This window comes from Equus przewalskii, chromosome 17 (assembly GCF_037783145.1).
Source record: "Equus przewalskii isolate Varuska chromosome 17, EquPr2, whole genome shotgun sequence".
Taxonomy (NCBI): domain Eukaryota; kingdom Metazoa; phylum Chordata; class Mammalia; order Perissodactyla; family Equidae; genus Equus; species Equus przewalskii.
This window is the reverse complement of record NC_091847.1, coordinates 25571051-25593613: the sequence shown is the minus strand read 5'-3', so window position 1 is coordinate 25593613 and position 22563 is coordinate 25571051. Positions and strand designations below refer to the sequence as shown.

Genomic DNA, 22563 nt, shown 5'->3' with positions numbered 1-22563 from the left:
TAAGATTTTAAAATCAGAGGCAATATCTTATATTTATTTCCATCTATGAAAGTTTCTTGTACAAAAATAGTTGTTGGTTATGTCTCCTTAGTTGACTCAGGATCGTTCTGTTTACATGAGAAAGCAATGAGCACCTTAGAAAGGATACTTGTGTTGGAGTAAAATAAAATGGAAGTTTCACCAAGTTTAATTCTTGAGATTAGAAAGATATATAGATATGTTGGAAACTCTCATTATTTGATGATAACAAACGGAATCCTGGGAAAAGGTCATTTAAAATAAATTAATTTTAAACCAGTAACCAAACTTTTATAGTAATTAGTGGAGAAAAAAATAGAAGATTTGATTGAGATACTCTTGAAATATAAAGTTTAAAATTATATAAAAATTTTAACTAATACTTTAGATTAAAATTATAACATGCTAATTATTAAAAAGAATATATAATAAGTCAAGTATTGATTTTTGGTGTATTTTGACAAATATGATGATAGCAAAATATAATCTCTTTCAAATTACATTTAACTTTTTCAAATTGACCATAAAGATGATCATTTCTACAAGAATTTTTGAAGCTTTCATCATTTCCTTTAAATCTTTGGTATCCAAGTAATTTGCTTCTGAAGTACCGTGTCTAATTTCCTCTCCTTCATCTGCTAATGGTTGTAACTCTGACAGAGTCTCGTTGTCTGTGATTGTGTGATTCAGCCGTTCTTCAGCATCACTCGCATCATGAAATAGTGAATCTCTTTAAAAATTTTACTTCACAACCATTTTCATTATCTGTTATTTAAAACATTCTATAATCAGCAAGCGATCAAGATTTTTTATAATAATTCATAGAGATAGATGCTGATACTAATTGGGAAAGGGTGTTCAGTAAGGGCTAGTTTTGTAAGTGGGTAGTTCATTAATGACTATTTCCTATTATGATAATCTTTGCTTTCCTACATTAACACATATCTTTGGGAACTGGGATAATACTTTGATAACCAGGCGATCTTGCAATTTGCAATAAGGTGAAAATAAGAGCTAAAAAGTAAGCAAGGAGTAAAGATGAAAATACAAATTGGTGTCCTTTGCAAATGTCTATTGTTGAAATCATGACTGTAAATGAGACACTCCTGGCAAGAGGACCAAAGGTTGAGGCATGGAGAGAATCAATGAAAAAGCGAAAGTGCAAACCTTGTAAAATATAGAAGAGTGATCACATACATTGTAGCAGAAGCAAGAGAAAATGGTACACTGGAAGCTTATGAGGTAAACATTCATGGCAAAGGGGATGGCCAAGTATATCTAACACGGCTGAGAGGTCAAGAAGTTGTGGCTGAAAAGCCACGCACGTTAATACTGATCACCTAACTCCAGAAACAGGCTAACTAGGTAGAACAGGTGCCCTGGGAGGCCTTGGTCATATTTCAAATAGAGATTCTGTGAAAACTCTCATTGAGAAATCTATTGCTATTGGCTCATCCTATTTGAAAGCATCTGGAGTCTTGTGAATTGACACACCTTGCTACTACCACCTACACTCCTTGTTCTCTCAGCCTCTAACAAGGAGACCTAATGCAGGTACTAGACAAAGACGTGATAAATAGTAAGTCTGAAGGAATCACTAAGAAATCAAAATGAAGATTAAGTTACAGATAAGTTTTGAGCTGTGGCATTCTCCAGCATTGCCTGGAGAGGAATGTAGAATCGAAAATATCAAGTCAGCATTCTCCAGAGCAGCTGTGCATTAGATGACCTCCCCATATAACATTAACTGTACAGTTGGGCCAAGCATTGCATAAGCTTATAATTTTTTCAATTCTTTTGCTAAATTTTCTTGATGCTTATTTTTATCCTTTGCTAGGTTTTCCTGAATATTGTTTGATGTGTCTTCTTTTTTTTAAGTTGCCAAATAATAATACAAATTTCTGAGTTCTAAAATTTGCCTTAACCATGCACTGAAGTCAGCCTGGCTCTTCAGTTGGTTCTTCCTAATCTGCAAATCACTTATTACAGTAAAGGAGATGACTCAAACCCTTAATAAAGCCTTTAAAATGTCATCTCTATTTAAAGACTTCAATCAAACACCTCTAGCTGATTATGGAAATGTGTTAGCAGGATTTGAAATTCTAGCATTTTCATCAAAATTATCAGCAGAACCCATTCTTGGGCACTCAGAAAACTTCAAAAAAAAAAAAAAAATCCCAGGGGAAATGAGTATTTCAAGAGATGGACTACATGAAAGCATTTGGAAGTTTGTTACACCAGCATGGAAAGTGAGGAACAGCAGTTTTCTAGTATGTGTGATTTCTCTGGACACAGAAAAAAGTAAGTGATAGAAGAAATCTTAATAGCTCAAATTATCCTTCCTGTTTTCATACTAGAGTCTCTCTAAAAAAGGGGAGGATTTAGAATTGCAGTCTATGGGCTCTTACAGAAGAATCTTTTTATGGGCTTCAGATATCTTTGAATCCCCTAAAATCAAAAGGTTAAGTATTGACCTAAAGTGTACCTGAAAAGAAAACATTTATAGAGTAAAAAAAAAGAATTCAAGAAAGTACATTTTTTAGTGATACATTTCTGATTGTCAAATTCTTACAATTAAAAGTATTTCCCTTCATAACTCAGCGTAATAATCGTTAACGTTATAGACTGAATTCAAGTCAGCTCCAAGGAAAAAAACCAAGATGGCATTTATTCAGAACCAGCCCTAATTTAGTACAATTCTTAGCTGCAGAAAAGGTTTAGAATATGACACTGGAATGAGAAAAGGTGATGATAAACTAGGAAAAGGTCAACTTCTAGTTGACAATAACAGCTTGAGTTATGACGCTTAATGCAGTGGATTGACTCTGGTCTCATTCTCTTTATTGGCAAAGGGTTCTGGGAAAAAGTCTTAGGTCATCAGTTGTGAACAATGGCCAAAATTGTCTATTTAAACAAAAAAAGAAAGTGAAATTTCTTGGTACAGATGTAATTTACCAGTTGCTAATGGAAATATCATATAAAAGATATTTCAAAATTATACACTGAATATTAAACTTTTACAATGCAGGGTTACATATCCTGGGATCCACCCTCTACATTAGGTGGGCCAACCATTCCCATAATGCTCTTCTTCCTCAGACTTCGCATTCTGTTCAACCATGCACCTAGAATACCCCTCACCTAGCTTCCACCTTCATCCTATTCTACCTCTTTATCAAAGGATTTGACTACACCACTGTACTGTAAATATATAGTCAAAAGATATAAAAGGAAAAATAATTTAAATATGTATACTTTAAAAATACTTGATAGGAATGAACGACTGGATCAGGAAATGTTATTTGGATACTATTTGTTTGAAATAACATGTTTGGCCACCAGATGTCGCCCGTTTGTAAGCAACAAAGTTAACTTCACAAAGTTTGCAATATCAATAGCAATTTACATTCCACTACAGGGTAGAAGTGGCAACACTGGAATTAGTCACTCTGACATCATATCAGGAGAAATCTTGAGTCAAGCCTGATTTGAGTCGTCTCAGTCTCCAAAGCCAGATAGTTAAAATGCATCGACAATTAATAACATACAATTTTCAAAAAGTTAATAGCATGGCTCTCATACAAACATAAAATGAACACACTTAAAGATCTCACTCAACTCATTAACTAGTGAGGGAACTGGGAAGATGGTAAAGCCAGTACAAGAAAGAATTCAAGGAATGGAGACTTACACAGACTGTCTGTCAAAGGTCTGATGAAATGAGCTTGGTGAAAGATACGAATCTGTTTAATGTCCTAAAGGTCACAAACCGTAACCTTTGGGGTTATGTTTCCTGTTGAGAATAATGATTTCTACCTGGCAAAAGTCTACGAGTTTACATGCAGCTTCACTGTGAGGCAAGAAAGTACTTGGCCTCCTTGTGTGTACCACTTACACAGCAATGCTTAAGGGGCTGTGCTTAGAGCTTTCCATGCAACATCCCATTTTATTCTCACAATAATTGCCTGTGAGGTAGATGCTGATGTTATCTTTATTTAGATACTAGAACACTGAGAGGTCAAGGAACATTCTTCAGGTTATGGACCAGCAGGGATCTAGCTGGAGTGGGAATCTGGTCTGTCTAGATGGTCTTCTCCTGGGAGCACAGACTTAATAATTAGAGTGTCTAGAGGATGTTGCACTTCTGTGAGATGGGGCACATGTGAGCACACTACAACCCCTTGGCCTTCTTCTGTTCCTCATCCCCGAAGGGCAGTTAATGGTGAAAGAAATCTCAAATGTAATAGACTTGTGCTGTAAGGTCAGAGTTAAACTGCTAACATTTGTGCTCTCAAGAATTTGTGTAGATTACTACCACCCCCCTGAGACTCCACCTGCTTGCCCTTTGGGTTGATATAATACATCAGATCTTCAATTACAATGAAAATAAGTGGAGAGTGGAAAATGGTCAGAGTGGTAAGTCTTCATACAAAAGCGAGCAATATCTTATATACTGTCTATTTGGAACACAATTACACTACACAAAATGCCATCAATAGAGTTTGCTAAAAATGAAAAAGAGAACTTGTAAAACATGGATGGTATTGTTATAATATATGCTTTATATTCTTTTCAGAGAATTTGGGACATGGGGAGAAATCTGATGAAGCGACAATATATTCGAGGAAGATGTCTGCCTGACAAAATACCTGTGTAAAGAAAATGCTCTATTTAATTTTAAAACTTTAAAAACTGAAGAAATTTTAGACACGATTAAATGAACTATAGAAAACCATCTTAAATTTCTAGGAGTTATATGCATAGAACCTCAGAAATGTGAGGGGCTCCAAGCTTTATTACCAATTCAGCTTCCATTCCTGTAAAGATTATACTTCTCAACCAGTGGCTGAGAAGATTCAGAAAACTAATCAAATATCATTATATTATTAGGAATCTAGACAGCCTCCTCACCACACATACTCTGATACAACTATGAAAAGCTTTTTTTCCAGAATATAATTTCTTTATCTCCATACCATAAAAATGAAAGGAACACTTATGAGTCCCCAAGTCAAATAAAAATGTGTGAATTTGTTGGTTTATCACATTTGCAATTATCCTTGCTCTAAAAAATGGAGAAAGTTATATAAAATAGAAAAGTACTGCTTTTTATGCAGTCAGTCTGTTGTTCAGCGTTCAGCTTCCTCAGTTTTCATGGATTATAAAATCTTTTAGGACAGGAGGTATTCCTTACAAGACCATCATATAATGTTTCCAGCTTTAAAGGTAGATGTAATTTTAATAATAACACACCACATTTAAGGCTCTATTAGGCACAGCTCTGGTTCCCTTTGATTTATTCATCAATGTGAGGAATCTGAAATTTTCTAAAGTCTAATTTTTGAAAAAAAACTAGGTAGTCTCTTTGCATTTAACCATCTGCTTTACATGATTACAGTGACTCATTTTTTAGCACTGAAGCTTCCCTTTTTGTGATTAAATTTCTTTTTCAACCCATTGAACTCTTCGGAAAGCATTTATTTCTGATAAAGCATATCATTGTTAAAAGAGTAGTAAAATAATTATAATCAATCCAGATTCTTATTGGATAGCATCTTAAAGAACTAATGTAAATTTAGCATTTTATTGATGCAGATTAATGTATTCATCACCAAAGAAGAATCTGAAGATGGTACTCACGCAGGTTTAACTGTATAGGCATGCTTTTCATGGATAAAGGCACCAGCAAGACCTCCTGCTCCTGCATTTAGATACTGGACGGAAAATAAATTACATTTATGGGTTTACCTGAATATATGACAAAAATAAACAATGTAATCATTTGACTTTTGTGTTATGAAACCAACTTTTGACCAGTTTCAATATGTGTGACTATTTGAGCTTTAATAATAAAACAGAATTTTGGGTCACCTTGTTCACAGAAAAACAAATGAGACAACATTATTAATTAAGAATAAATAGTTAACACTTTTTAGGCAAATTTTGCAGCAACTCATTGACAACAGTTCTCCTGAAGTCTATCCGATTTCAAAGCTCATTCATGTCAATTATTTTGTCACAAAAATTTTTAAATAATAATAAGAGGATTGTGTTTTAAAAACACCTAAGTTAAAATAAAATTGGTTTCATGTCTATGTTACCTGCCAATTAAATAGTCTTCAAATGTCAATACCAACTTGATTCCATAAGAATTATCTATACAAATGTAGAAATTTCACAACATATCAACAAAAAAATTAAGAACCTAATCAATTTGAATTAAGTTTTAAGTGTGGAACTTTTTCTGTAGAACCTCCTGACTTTTTCATAGTAGCCAGGGAATTGAAGGAATAAGTACTCTATAATAGATGGAAATACCAGGATTTAATTTTTTATCATACTATTCTATCATATGACTCTACAATTAACTGAAATCCGAAAACACGGCAATGAAAGAAATGGAGGAAAGTAATTCAAATAGTTTAAATTGGCCACCAATCCAGTTTTTCATTTAGATTTATGTCAGTGTGGAATAAAAAGATGTAAATATATTAACTAGTTTGTACCTTGTAGGAGCACCAGCAGGCAAAGTCAACTCCCCAGTCATGTAAGTGAAGTTCAACATTTCCAACTGCATGTGCTAGATCAAAGCCAACAAAACAACCCTGGGCAAGAACATAGAAAACAGTTCTGAATTTGCTTGATGATTAGGAATAGTAAGTACAAATGTCCTTAAGAAAATCTTTGACAAACAGTGGTACCATAAATACTGTTTATCCTGCGGTGCAGTGGTTCACAAAGAATGAACCGCACAACCCTAGGCATTCTCAAGACCCTGTCAGGTCAAAACAATTTTCATAATAAGAAGACATTCTTTGCCTTCTTCACTGTGTTGACATTTGCACTGATAACGCAAAAGCAGGAATGGGTAAAACTGATGGCACCTTAGCATAAATCAAGACATGGCATCAAAGTGTGATAGCAGTCATTGTATGTCAAAGCCATTCTGTTGCAGGGGGGAAGAAAAGAGAATTTCACTTAAAAATCTCCATGATAAAGCTGTAAAAATGATAAATTTGTATTAAATCTTAACACTTGAATTCTCATATTTTTAAGGCTTAATGTAGAACATATGCTTAAAACATTTGACCACATTCTGAAGTAAGATGGTGGTCACATGGTAATACACTTCTGCAATTATTTGACTTGCCAATCGAAGTAGCCACTTTTACTTCATGAAGAACCATTTTTGCATGAAACAGAAACCGATAGACAAACAATAGTAATTCGTGTTTAGGTATTTGACAGACACTCTTTTGAAAATAAAGGAAGTGACTCGGTCAATTCAAGGAAAACGACTCGTAGCATTTGTTGCCAGGGAAAAAACTAGTTTCCAAGGGAAATTAGACTTTTGGAAAACTTGTATCCACTTCTATGAGTATGACTACTTTCCAGTATTCGAAGATACTTCTGATGAGTTTAAGAAGTATTTATAATTTTTAAAATAATACATAATGAAATACATAAACATTTGGAAAATACGCCTAACTCAGTGATGCAAATTTTCCAAATGACCAATAACTTGATGTCATGCATGAATAAAATATCTATTCAAAATGCAAACCAATGGATTTCAATGTAACAAAGCACAGGACGTTCAGTGATTTGGTTTCATATTCCACCCCACAGCTCTCAAGAAGTTCTCACTTGTCAAATTCTGGTACTGTAGCAAAGAATGTTCACAATTAGTTGAAAAGGCTATTAAGCTACTTCTGCTTTTCCCGACTATATCTGTATGAAGACCAATTTTCTTCATGAAGCAAAGAAATTACGATATTGAGTGTAGAAGCAGATATAACAAACCAGCTGTCTTCTATTGAGCCAAACAGTAAAGAGGTCTGACAAATATAAAATGTTCCTGGTTTGTTTTAGAAAATATAGTTTTGTTTCCTAACAGTAGATTATTTATGTTACTATGTAATGAGTTTATCGTTATTCTAAAATGGGTTTCTTACTGTTATTCTAAAATAAATAAATAAATGCATTTAAAAATTCTCTTTTAATTGCAAATACAGTAAATACAGACAGACACAAACACAATATCACAATCCCTTTGAGGTCCTCAATGATTTTTTTAAGCCTGTAAAAGGTTTGCCTTACTAAAAAGTTTGAGGACCACTGCTTTCGTGTATCCTACTAACCTGAAGCATTTAACAGAAGTTTTCAGTTGATCACTTAACCCCACATCAACTTCATATTTAATTTAACCAATTCAAGTATATATACACTGCGGTAAATTGCCTTAATGGTTCCAATTCTTTGTCCCTTGTGTATCCACATTCTTTGCCACGTAACTTTCCAGTTCTTCCCACTGTGGGCAGGGTCCAATTCTCTGCCATGAGGATCAGACAAGGTGACTTATTTTGACCAATGGAATATTAGCACATGTAATCCAAGCAGAGTCTCGAAAGCACTTGACTGATTACGCTTGCTCTCTCTTGCCCTCTGTCATCTCTGTGAGAAAGACTTGCTTGGGCCAACCTGCTGGCCCACATGGAAGATGAAAAAAATGGTGGATCAGAGTCATCCTCATCTGGGCTCAGTCTGGATCAGCCACTCTCCCCACCTTCCCTGCGTTGGTCAGAGATGCATGAGTAAGCTCAGCTGAGATTAGCAGGATCCCTGTGACCAAGTACTGCCTAGATCAGCTGAGAAAAAGTGACCCATAAAAATGATGTTGTTTTTGACTCTACACTGTGTTCCCCTATACGTTGACTCGAGACCCCAACAGCCTCTTACCATCTGACTCTGTCTTAGTTATTTACTTATATGGTTTTATGGTTTCAAGTGTTTTGTATGTCTGCCTAATAGAATTCAGTGTTTTAGAAACTAAACCTGTTTCCACTAAGTTTCCAGAAGGACAACCTGGAGCAGTGAATTTATATTATCTAAATTGTACCCAAATAGTAACTTTCTAATTTGATGGCTTACTATCAAAACCATTTAGCTTTCTGCATATCAAAATATGAAAAGTTTCACTTAGAGAATCTAATGATTCATTCCACATTAAGACAACTTTGTACATGAACATGAATTAGAAAAGAAAAAAAAGTGATCATTAAATGAGGGTGATAGTTCACTTTGCAAAAATGTTTCACCTCTGAGTTCTTTTGTTAGCTTACTAAGTGCACATATTATAATTACATTCTCAAAACTTTAGATCTCTTGCAACTTTGAAGAAACACATCTATTAATTGAAGTTTTTGAAGTAAATAATTGTGGAGGGACCAATTTTAGATTGTTCTAAGTCCTCTTAAGAATAAATAACCCCAAACTCTATTACAGGTACTTTTCCTAGAACAAAGGGATGCAAACTATAACCTCTTTTTCATAAAAATATATATATATATATTTGAACACAAGCAGTCTCATTTGTTTAAATATTGTGTGTGGCTGCTTTTGCAAGCGGAATAGAGTAGTTGCGACAGAGACCATATGCCTGACAAAGTCTACAATATTTACTATCTCATCTGTTACGGAAAAGATTTGCTGATCCCTAACCCTACAGCATTAGTTTCCATAAAGAAAACTCAATATATTGAAGAGTCAATTAATTAGAACCTGACTCATTATAATGAGGCCAGAACTAGCATCTCATAAAAGACAAAGTTCTTACCAGCACCTAGTAACTGATTTTTTTGTCTTTTGAGGCTGGGGTTGGGAGTTCTTTGTTTCTCACACACAAAAAATGAGCAATAGGTATCATAAAAATATGACAGATGACCCATGGTAATATAAGTCTTAGGAGTGACAGGAAAGAAATACAATTAATCTTCATCAAAATTTAGAGGTTATCTAAACCTGATTTTCAGACTAATGTTTAGGTTGAATAGATACACACACACACACATTTGTTTGTATTTTAAGATACATTTTTAATACTGAAATTCCATTTGGAAAAAAAAGTTCTAAATTTGAAATCTTTTTTCTTGCCAACATTTCTAATTAAAGCAGCATTTTTTATGAAGCAATTTTTACAACTCAACTTTTCATATATATATTTGTACAATTCAACTTTTCCTGGAAAACTCAAGGACTAGAAAAGGCAGCCCTTCTATTTTATTATCAATTATTTATAAAGAATGGCACAATGAGGAACCCATGAAGCTTTACCTACCACAGCCCATTATTAAAAGCCCCGTGGTCACATCTGTGGTACCACATAAAAAAATCACTTGAGGCTCCTACAGGATGTTTTAATGCATATACAGTTCTTTCCCCATGGATAGCAGAAAACATAAATTATTAAAATGTAACTGTTTTGAGTAAAGGACCTGAAGATACAAACTTGAGTGAGAACACCACAAAGTGATTTTACCAAAGTTTCACTAGATGGCAGCATTTTAAAAATAAAGTGCTACTAGTTCTCCGAAACCTCTCCACAGCCGTCCAATCAATATTTTCATTATTTTACCGCTAAGAGTAGGTAAAATGATGTAACTAGGTGGAAACAAACTCCATACTTGAGTTCCTACTTTATTCATTTTTTAAAATAAATGTCAAATATTTTTCAACAGATTTTTATTAAAATTATCCATAAAAGGTCACACTCATAGTGATAAAACCACATGCAAGCACAGCAGTGTTCAGCCACCATGTCACCTTGCTTTATAGTCAATCCCCAAACTGCTGCAGTAGACTTCTAATCATTCTGAGTACTTCCAGTCTGCCTTCCTCCAATGAGCTTTCTTTCTTTTTTTTTTGGGTGAGGGAGATTGGCTCTGAGCCAACATCAGCTGCCAATCTTCCTCTTTTTGCTTGAGGAAGATTGTCACTGAGCTAACATCTGTGCCAATCTTCCTCTATTTCACGTGGGATACTGCCACAGAGTGTCTTGACGAGCAGTGCCAGGTCTGCACCCAAGATCCGAACCTGTGAACCAGGGGCCCCCTGAAGTGGAGTCTGTGACCTTAACCACTATGACACTGGGCTGGCCCCCAGTGAACTTTGTAAATCACACATTTGATTATAAGACTCCTTGCATCCCTTCAAAGAATCCCCCATTAACGTCAAGATGCAACTCATTTTCCTTGGTATGACTTTAAGACCCTTATGATCTGATCCTTTCCAGCTTTCCTGTCTCAGGGGCCCATACCTACCTCTCTCTATTTGGATAAACCTTTCTCTGTCTCTGGGGTATTCTTTCCTTCCTTGTTTGCCTGGGCAGCTCAGACTTTGATCTCACGATAACTTCTATGGGAAGATTCCTTTGCCAAACCCTCTCTTCTCTCTCATCTTACAGCCTTGTTTGCATAGATTTCTTGTAGCAATTTTCCAATCTTATTATCTTCTACTTTTACACAATATGAACTCAAATAATTGCTGAATAAATAGGTAAACGAATGGATGAATAATAAAGTCATACAATTGTCAATATATATTCTCTAAGCTGAAGTTAAATTTTTAAAAACCATTATTTGAGGTCCTTTAATTCTGTTTCAATTTTATTGTATAAGCTATTTATTCAGACTGGGCATTTTCTAAAATGAAATTTTTTGGACAATTAATAGTAGTTAAAATATGTTCAAAATCCCCCTTAGTAAAACCAGGAATAGCATGTGTTTTTGTCCTTGCCATCTTCATTAGCACAATACTAAAAATTTGTATAAGCAGTGGAATAATATTCTACACAGAGCCTGTGTGGAGCTAGCTGTGTAGAGCCAGGCTAAGAGCTAGCTCACTGTTTCTCAAATTTGATTTATTATTTGTCTATTTACTAAAATGAAATATGGAATAGCACTGCTTAATTTTTTTTCCTAATAGCGTTAAAGTCCTGTTAACTTTATTGATTCATTCTGTAACAGACTGACTCTGGATTGATATTATTAGTTTGTTCCTTCTTCAGCAAAAACATCCTATAAATTATGAAGACCATCAATAAGTAGCAGATTTGGTGTAAAAAAGGGTAATTATCCAAGATAAGATATTTGTGGCTATATACAGAACTGAAGTCAACGGGTATGCATCAGTATGCTCATTTAATTGTTAAAATAATAAAACACTTAAGGTAGGTAAATAGCCTTTGTCCTGAGCGACTTGAGTAATCGCCATGGGTGAAGGCCCTGTGATCCCTAGGAGGTGCCTGCAAGGGGTGTTTGCCAGCTAAACTGTAGCAATTTATACATGCCCTCCCCTGCATGCTCCCTGCTCAGTGCAGGTCCAGACTCCAGTGGATGTCCTTGGCAGTGGGACTAGAACCATGGTGGGTAAATTTCAGGTACCTATAAGTCCTTTCAAGGCTAGTAATGGGTACTAGTAACGAGAGTGTGACCTTCTTGTGCCTGTTTATGGGAACTACAGCTTCCACACTATACCAATCAGGTCATTAAGTATTCTGAATTATCACTCCTGATTTGATATAAAAGTCATAGAAAACAATCAAACAACTACAGTGCTATAAATTTGGACAATATTACCTTAGAAAGAAAAACTGATGGGAAAATTTGAGAAAAGTGAACAAAAAAGAAAGTTATAGGAGTGTGTGTGTGTCACCTCTACATAGATGGTATGAACACATGGTGGATTAACAATAACAGATTGGCTAGTTAGCTCTGATCTCGGGATTTCTCAGAGAAGTTCATAATTAGAGAGCTGCTGAATAGTACTGGGGGAGGGTGAGAACGACGTGAAGGAAGGTGAAAGTTGGTAGCTTTCTTGCCATGGTCTTGAATCACTTAAATTTCCAAAATTCATTCAAGTGCTATGATTCAAAAGCATACATAAATGCCAAGTTTAAAATAATCACACCCAGTAAAGATCTTGGGGCTGGCCCCATGGCCTAGTGGTTAAGTTCAGCACACTCTACTTTGGTGGCCCAGATTTGGTTCCCAAGCATGGACCTACACCACTCGTCAGTGGCCATAACCCATATACAAAATAGGGAAAGACTGGTAGAGATGTTAGCTCAGGGCGAATCTTCCTCAGCAAAAAAGAAGAAGAAAAGAAAAATCATAATACCCAGTAAAGATCTCCATAAGAGGGGTCTCTACCATCTCTGTAAATATCTCATTCCAGAGTAAATTTGTATTCTGAAAGTCTTTCCTTTCATCCAGCCTAAATTTATCATAGTCTTCAAATATTCTTCTCAGTTTTTTTTTCTTTTCATCTAACTCTGTGGTTATAAGTGAGAACTAAGCATTATTTCTTATATATGTTCACTCTGTACATAGAGTCATTAAGTTACTTCTAGCACAATTTCCTTCCAAAAATTATTTAATACAGCCATCAACTATTTTTTGAAGTAGTGTGTTAAGCCCTCACTTATTTATACAATAGTTTGATAAGAATAGCATTTCCTCACTATTAAAACATAAACACAAAATGAGAATAAACACAAAAGTAAAAAGGGACAAGATACACTCTTCCAAGTGGGGCTGCAGGGAATCTTTTTAGAAGTCAAGAAGCATAGCAACCAGAATCAAAGCTTCAAACTTTCGATAGAACAGAGCTAAATGCTACTCAAAGTCATCTTAGTCCTGAAGCTCTTATAGATAATATATGTGACCAGAAAAAATGAGTAATCAGCATACATACTGAAAAAAAAAAACAAAAAAGGAAATACACGCAATATTCCATCCAGGAAGCTAGCCACCTAACAATCAATTCCAAATGCTCATACTGAAGTTCACCTGCAAATAGGAACAGAAACAAGGAAAACTGGGAGGGTAGGCAAGATTTTACCCTGGACCAAATGATGAATTATTCTAAGATTAAGATCTAATAATTTCAAATGTATCTTTTATCAAGATATTATTTTAAAATGCCAAGTGTCCAGAGGACAATATCACAAATAATTCTTATCCTACACGATAAATTGATTAAGAAAACCTCCCATTGTTCTAGAGCCATTGATTGACGGTATTTATGCTAATATGTGTGTACAGAGAAGACAAGCAGCCCAGATAAAGTGAACATTTTTTTTAAAGATTTTATTTTTCCTTTTTCTCCCCAAAGAACCCCGGTACATAGTTGTATATTCTTCGTTGTGGGTCCTTCTAGTTGTGGCATGTGCCTCAGCGTGGTTTGATGAGCAGTGCCATGTCCGCGCCCAGGATTCGAACCAACGAAACACTGGGCCACCTGCAGTGGAGTGCACGAATTTAACCACTCGGCCATGGGGCCGGCCCCTAAAGTGAACATTGTTCTGTGCCTCTTGTGTGGGCTGATGCTAGGGATTTTGTGAGCTATAACTATATTTCAGAGTTTAAAGAGAGCTTAATTTTTAAAAAAGATAAATCCAATAAGGGAGAATTTTGAATCAAGAATGAGTCTTTCCTGAGAAAGGGTATGCACAGAAATCAAGGAATTAATTAAATTAAAAATGAGTACTTTTAACACAAAATGAGAATAAAGGTTTTCACTTGGTGATTGTAAAATGCTGGTCTGGATTCAAGGGTAGGCTAAAAAGTGAAAATGGAATTTACTCTGAAATATTCCTTTATTTGTCAATCCACACAAATTAGAGTAAGACAGTATTAAAATTTATTACTCACTTACATCAAGCCATACCTTCATATTTTCAAAAAGTGTGGCAGCTTATAGTTATAGTTACCCCATAGGAAAATATGAAGCAAGTGTCCTGTTGGAAAAGTAAAGTGACAATAGAATGAGATGTTGGGAAGCAGGGGAGGGGCACAAGCAAGCTGAGGAGCTTGTCTTTGGATGGAAACCCTGGATTCCTGAAGAGGGCGGTAAAACCCTAATTGGATGTTGAATATGGCCAACCTATTGCATTTTTGGAGGCCTTCCTGGGCTCTATTTATGTCACAGGAAAGGGAGCCTTTCTGTTTTTTGAAATTAATATGTAACCCAAGTTACTCTTTGTTAAAGTTCGAGAACTGTTCTAGCACTGCAATCTACGCTTGGTAGCCTGTGAGGAACACTAGTGACACGCATCTGGGATGATAGATATGTTCCCTAGTTATGTGACTAGAGACCTGGAGGAAATGATGGCTTCTGAACTTGAGTGGGAATGTATCCCCTACACTAGCTGACTGTTCCCCTGGAGTCAATTTACAATATGTGGTTTTAGCCCAATCTTAAGGCAAAATGAATTGAAGCACGCAGAATTACTTGTTGTGATGTTAGATTGGATTGTTTTTTCTAAGACACTTGAGTAGGATTTACTCTTATCTTTGTCAAGTACTTAACACAGTCTAGAGCAATTTTCTATTTATATGTTTCTGTGCCCCATCTGACTTTGAGCTATTTAAAGACAGGGACAATGGAGTTTTTCTTAATCTCTATTTTCGCTGTCATTCTTTTAAATCCCAGTGTCTGACATAAAGTATGGTGTCAATATACCTATGAAACGATGAAATTTCTTGAGTACTCTGCAATTCAGCTACCATTAGAGGGTTCAGTGGATTTCCTGCTGAAATTCTCCCCAGTGTCATATAGATTAGTTTCCCACTCATATAGGGGTTTATAAGCTCTTTTAAGGAGACGAGAGCTCCTGTAAATATCTTTAAAGTCTCTGAAGAGCTGCTAACAGGAGTGACAATGGGGCCATCATTGGTGGGAGCTATTGCCAATGGAGCAGCTGCCTGAGAGACCCACCAGAAGGAGCTATGGAGGGGGTCAGGGTCTGGGGTCTCTCTTAATGAGAGCAGTTGGGAGAAGAGGGTTTGAGGTTCTAAGGTGGGGCACTGTTGAACTCCAGCACTGTACGAAACCTTATTTGGCAATAAATCTAATTCCTATCCTTAGATCTAAGGGCCAATTAAAAATTATGGGTTTTCAATAGCCTCTGAACTGAAGAGACAACCACATCAACTATAATGACAAAGACCTCTGGTTCCCAAGGAAAGAGATGACCAAGAAAGGAGGACTGTATATATTTTCTTTGACTTTTCTAAATGTTGATACCTCTTTGCCATTACTTGATTAGTTTACATTTATAAAAGGAGACAATATAGTGGAAAGAGAGGTGTGGTATCAGCCAGCGCTAGACTCCAATCCTAGCCTTCACTGGCTGGCTAAGTTATCTTGGGCAAGTGCTTAACCACTCTCAGACTCAGTTTCTTTAACTGAGCCACGGTAAAAGTTTACTGTTAAGCTTCCTAGGAGGATTGGAGATACTTTATGTCCAGCGCCTGAAGCACAGTACCATCGCATCACGTCACAGTGCCGTCGACAGTACCTATTTATTATTCACTTTGTACAGAGCACTATTGCAGACTTGAGAGTCATCTTTTTAGCCCAGCTTTCTTAAAGCACATACTGATGAGATGAGCAGATCTAGAGATGAGAAATAGGAGGTGGGGAGCATGGGAGCATTTTGCTAATGCAATTTAAGGGGAATGTGTCAGTTAAGAAGGTGTGAGACAGAGCTAACAGCTACACAGAGAGAAAGAGTAAAGGATTTGGGAGAAAGGAACCAAAAAATCTTGAGACTCTAAAGCGCTGTGTAAATTGCAGGTGAAAACATCTTACTATCTAACAAAGAGTGTGCTTTAAAGAGCAAATTTCAGCTATTTCTTTTACTGGAACAAACAGAGATTGTCTTCCCTATTTATTGTCAGAAGTAAGTATGAAACTAAAGGGGAAAAATAAAACAAACTGATCAGCACTGGAGTTTTTCTCCAGCTGGGTAGGACCTCACACAAAATACGGTTTGTTTGATTTATTTCAGATACCCAAGATGGGAAAAACAGCTCCAGGTAATTTTTCAAGCTTAATTTAGTCAATTTAGTATCTAATGACTTAATGGAACAGTCTGCATGTCCTAAGTGTGTCAAAGAATAGAAACGGAATTTGAAAAAGAACTCAAAATTTACAAAAAGTATTTTGATTTTTAGAGTAATTATCCATTATAAGTAATTCTTCAGAATTTTCTGCTTCTATTTAAATAGGAGTACAGTTGTTCTTTTTACGCAAGACATATGTGATCCATAATAGCCTGATCCAAAATAGCCTGAACCTCTCTAGCTGGTGGACACACACTTTCCATTCACTGGCCAGACAGTGTTTAAAGAGCAGTGACAATGTGCAAAGCACTAGTGTGAGTCTGGGAAGTTTGTAGGGTCCATCCTCAGTCCATCAGTGAACACTCTACTGACATAAACTTCCTAAATTTGAGAGTTAAGATAGGCATAGAAATAATTACAGCATAGCGTGATAGTGTGAAATGTGGTCAATAATACATTTTCCATCATACCATGGCAACACAACAGGAAGATAGGTTTAGCCCGGCACAGCGGAGCAAGAAGATTTGATGCAGGCCAAGGATTGCACACTCATGCTTCTACAGGAGTTAGTCAAGAAATATATGAGTTGGGCCCGTAGGAAACACTTCACTTTACCCTTTATTGTAAGAATACTGCAATGTAAGCATAAACATATATGCCAGCTGTCACTCTGCTTCAGTGTCGGGGTCAACAGGTAGAGGTAGGAGTTGTGTTGAAGGGCTCAAGACCCATTTCAGAGCTGTTACTCAGGCTTGCCAATCCTTATTCTACAGAAAGGATGTCTCCCCAGTGTTGCGAAATTTCCAACTTTTCAGAAGACATTTGAAACTAAGAGGTTTTATATAAAATCTCTTGATCTTTCTTTGTTGGCAGCTGATTCAAAAGATTTTAAATATGCCATGTTTCCATATACAAAGAGAGCAAAACAAAGCAAATCTCTAGGACAGGTTGTAACCTGTGAAGCAGGTAGTGGTTGAGCTGAGATGGAGAAACAGAATCTTCACATGCGGAAATTCTAGGAGGAAGGAAAGCTAAGAATAAAGTCACGGAGGCAGAAAGTATGACATCTGGACAGGGAACATATGAAACATTTGGTATCACCGAAACGTAAGTTATGTGAAGGAGAGCAGAGGAAAACATGATACTGGTAATGTAGGTATACGCAAAATCATAAAAGGCTCAAGTGATTTGGACTCTATTCCACAAATGGTAGAAGAGTGATGGTCATCATCTGGAAGAAACATGAGGCAGGAGATCAAACAGGAAATACACGGGCCTAATCATAACCTTCCCAACAGTGAGCAGTTGACTTTTCAGATATCTGGTGACTTTTAACCTTTCTTATCTAATTTTTTTTAAAGGCATTTCTTTTTAAAGATTTTATTTTTTTTCCTTTTTCTCCCCAAAGTCCCCCAGTACGTAGTTGTACATTCCTCGTTGTGGGTCCTTCTAGTTGTGGCATGTGGGATGCTGCCTCAGCATGGTTTGATGAGCAGTGCCATGTCCGCGCAACAAAACACTGGGCTGCCTGCAGCGGAGCGCGCGAACTTAACCATTCAGCCACGGGGCCAGCCCCTCTTATCTAGTTTTATCTACCTGTCCTGTTATAAATTGGATTTAAAGCAACTATTTAATTTTTCCATCACACGGTAATGATACTGGTCATGATACTTACACTTTAGATGTGAAATGAAAGTACACTCTTCTATAAGAATTTTTCTAGTGATTGCTATGTCAATCTACATGGTCAATTTCTCAACCAACTTTGCTTATATTTTTAAATTTACTTACATACTGAACTTGATAATATGGCAAAGAAGTCTATAAGATAGACTTGAAGACATCACTCAAATTTCTTCCCTTGAAGCTAGTTTTTATAGATGATGTGATAGTATCTTCTTTGCTCACGACCTTAAGATAGATTATTTGCTAGAAAAATGAACATTTTCTCTTCAACTGAACTAAACTTTGATATCCTTAATCTTTTTTACATAAACTAGCTGATTAAAGAAGGACGTTATGAGAAATCTCTTATATTTTAGTGGCGATTTTTTTTTCTGCTCAAGGATCTTTTGAAATTCCACTTTGCCATGAGACACAGCCTTCCCTTTCCATTCTTATAGTGGTCAGTAAATAAATTAGAACTCATGTGTACATTTCATGTTGGAACTCTTTTTCAACTTAACAAAGACTTACTTCAGCCTTTCTTTTGTTAGTCAAGCGTCATGAAAAACGGAATATTGGAGAAAATAGCCTAGGTATTAGACAACGTAAGTATTTTATAAAATGAATATCATCTACCAAAAACAAAAACAGAAAAACCTAAAAGAGTAATATTTCACTGAGGGGGCTCTGGGTTTGGATGAGGCTGGATGAGGAGAAGTATTTATCTACCACGGCTTTGATGAGAGGGGTTGCAGAAGCGATGATCCTGATTGACAACTGAGAGGCTAGTTTTTCCCAGATCTGTAATCCTAAAACATCTTGAAACCAAATTTCTCTTTTATAGAGAATTAATCAGTCCTTCTCACATGGTCCATTTAATGAAAAGTTTAAATTAAATAAAACATCTGATGAAAACTTCTCAGAAACATCTCAATATTTTTAGATTCTTGGGCAATGATCATCACTAACATATTTTGACTTATTGACTCCAGGCTCCTACCTGGCTGAATTTAAGACTACAATTGGTTTACTTTATATTTCTGAATACAACAATCTTCCATTGTTCCCAAAGACTATATTTCATGTAGTCTGAAATGGATCTGTTCTCTGGTAGCCCCATCTTTTGAACGGTATTGTGAGAGAGAGTTTTTAAATTCTTGCATAGAGACTGTGATTGCCTCCTTGCTTTCGCCCATTCTTATTCTACTGCTACTCATTCCTTTTGGCAGGAAATGTCTTTTTAAAATTAAAACAAAATCTAGTTCCTTTACTATCCAAAAGCTTTCAATGGCTCTCCATAGGTCTTCAAGGAGAAGCTCCAGATGTATAATGTGGCATCGTGGGCTCTTCTCTACCTGGCCTTTGTCTGCATTATAGACTCATTTCTTGTCATAGATTTTCTAACTATCAAATTACATCATCTTTTCTACAATCAAATTATACTGAAATATTTGCTTCCTTGCAATCCTATCATTTCTTTTTTAACTGTCTAGAATGGCCCCACCACACTGTCAGTGCCCTGCAAGGGGTTTTACCTGGTTAACTCCTACTTATAATTCTAGAATTGTCTCAGATCTCATCTTCTCTAAGAAGGTCAGTGCCGCTCCTGGTTAAATTAGGTGTTCCTATTTGGAGCTCCATCATTATAATTTACTACTCAAATATTTACTGATAGGAAGAAAAATGAAACATCCAAATGCGTGTCACTTTACTATAGAAAATACAGAGACAAGATTCTTCTTATGCACGAATGATAAGCTCCGAGTGGGTGAAGTGGCAGAGACTTTAACAGAAGAATATACTCATTATAATTTCTAGTAAAGATTACTTCATATTGAACATTCCAATATTAACCCTTTTTGGAAAAGGTTAATTTTTTATGCATAATATTTTCGCATAACATGGTAATTTATATTATAGCTATATACAAATGCATTTGGTACCAATTTTTCCTAGCTGATTCATTGCTCAAAACCTGACACTGAAGCAAGTATTACTGATCTTATTCTATCATAATAGTCTGTGAGAGTTGGCTCCCCTTCTCCAGCACTAGAAGCATCTTGGCCCGGCTTTCTGTAGAGTTTTGAGGCTCTCCCAATCATTTATTTATCTACTACAAGAGTCTCAAAATTGTGTTTAACAAGAACTTAGGCCTTCCCTGAAGATAAGTGAATGGTTTAGTGTGGTGACAATTTACCCGTGAGTGTTGTTTAGATACCTTGGATTTTACTAAATGATGTTAAAAGTACAAATATCTTTCTTTTTTTATAAGAACATCTTTACTCATATTTCTGCTTTTGTGTTATGTTACTCTGGATCCAAAATTAATTCATTTTTTTCTTCAAATTGTTTGAGCTATGATTGTGATTATTATTAATTAATAATTTAAGCAGCTTATGGTTGGGTCTAAGAGATGTTCGTACTCATATCAGTAGAGAGTGCCACATGGCAAGATAGACGCTAATAAAACAAAGCGCAACTTTGCAAAATTTAGTCTTCTTTTTAGCCATCCTTTGCATTTCAGTTTTCAGTAAGTTAAAAGAAAGGTAACATTCCAGCATCCATATAGGTAGAGTAAAACAGTGTAAAAGATGTGATAAATAAAGGAATCAGTCATTCATTCAACAAACATTTATTTGGTTCCCACTGTCTGCCAGGCACTATGAGTCCCAGTGTGCCATAGGCTGTTTGATGTGGCATTGGAGAGAGGAGGTGGAGTATAAATAGTTGGCACTGAATTTTTTAGGGATAAGATTATTAAAATTTTTATTAGTCCATTACCCAACCTTTTAAAATTTCAGTCTAGTCTCTTGAGTCTTAACCACACTGCTTAGATTACTATTTTATTTGCTAGTCTAGTGTGGACGCACCCAGTGAGAGTCTTTAGTTTAGAATTCTGAATATTTCGCTTTCTGTCTAAGGATGCATTATTTCTTTCTCTGGTAGGTTGGACATTCCAATGTGTCTTTTTTTCTATACTAATAATTATTAATATCTACTGAATACTTACCATGCACTAAGTATTTTAGGAATACTATCTTCTTTAACTCTCTTTTGAACAAACCTATGAAGTAGGCACCATTACCTTCCCCACTTGTTAAGTGGAGAAATTAAGTTACATTGGTAAGTGAATTAAGCCAATCATACTATGCTAGAAACTAATGGAGAGACATGGGTTCAAGACCAGGTCTGACTCTGTCTCCACTATCTAACCATTTTATTAACGCAAATGCTACCCTGCATCCCAGAATAAGTATCCTACTCCATCAGCAACACAAAATACCTGAGTTGCAGGTGTGGCAAAACTAAGAGCTGTTCTTCTTGAGCATACAACTATATTTCATTCCCCAGAAATGGCTTGGTGTTAGTCAATGGAATATAAGTGGAAATAAATTTTGCCATTGCTAAGCTAATGCTTTTAAGAAGTTAGCATGCCCTTTCACATCCCTTTATCTCGTTCTTTAGGCTGAATCCAGACAGAGGCTCTAGGATATGAAAACCATAGGACACAACCTTGAATCACTAGAATCCTGAATCACTGCCTGGGAGCAAGCTGATCACCAGGTGCTGCATGAGCAAGACATAAACATCTATCCCAGTGTAGGCGTTTATAGTTCTATTTATTTGTTACCAAGACCTAGTCTACCTAACATATCAAGAGTTTCTATTGAAAATAATTCTATTTGTTACCTATTTCTTATCATAATCCAAGTTGAGAAATTATAATTTGTGGGCAGTTTATCTATTTTTCCAGATGATCCAGAGAGATTAGCTTTATTTCTCTCTCTTTATATTTCATTATGTTGCTTAATTAATTTCCCATATATTGTTTTCAAACGCTTTTGTGAAATGAGGTGAAAAAGAAAGTAAAAAGTAAGAAAGTGGGGCCAGCCTGGTGGCACAGTGGTTAAGTGCACACGTGCTGCTTTGGTGGCCCGGGGTTTGCCGGTTGGGATCCCAGAAGCGGACATGGCACCACTTGGCAAGCCATGCTGTGGTAGATGTCCCATGTATAAAGTAGAGGAAGATGGGCACGGATGTTAGCTCAGGGCCAGTCTTCCTCAGCACAAAAAGGAGGATTGGCAGCAGATACTGTTTCAGGGCTAATCTTCCAAAAAAAAAAGTAAGAAAGAAAGAAAGGAAGGAAGAAACAAAAGGAAAAAATTAAGGAAGAATGGAAGAGAGAAGAGGG

General features: G+C 36.1%; 1 protein-coding gene across 4 annotated transcripts in view; it reads right to left on the bottom strand.

Annotated features, from left to right (window-relative positions):
• The window catches only part of KYNU (kynureninase), a 112869-nt gene that overhangs the window by 33936 nt on the left and 56370 nt on the right, over positions 1–22563 (bottom strand). For 3 of the 4 annotated variants that reach the window (XM_008529944.2, XM_070581267.1, XM_070581266.1), the window contains 2 exons: positions 6525–6623; positions 5659–5732 (listed from right to left, as the gene is read on the bottom strand). In XM_008529944.2, the coding sequence (XP_008528166.2) occupies positions 5659–5732; positions 6525–6623 (173 nt within the window). Of the gene's footprint in view, positions 1–2659; positions 4668–5658; positions 5733–6524; positions 6624–22563 lie in introns of those variants that run through there. The other variant, XM_070581268.1, reaches the window with a different exon arrangement.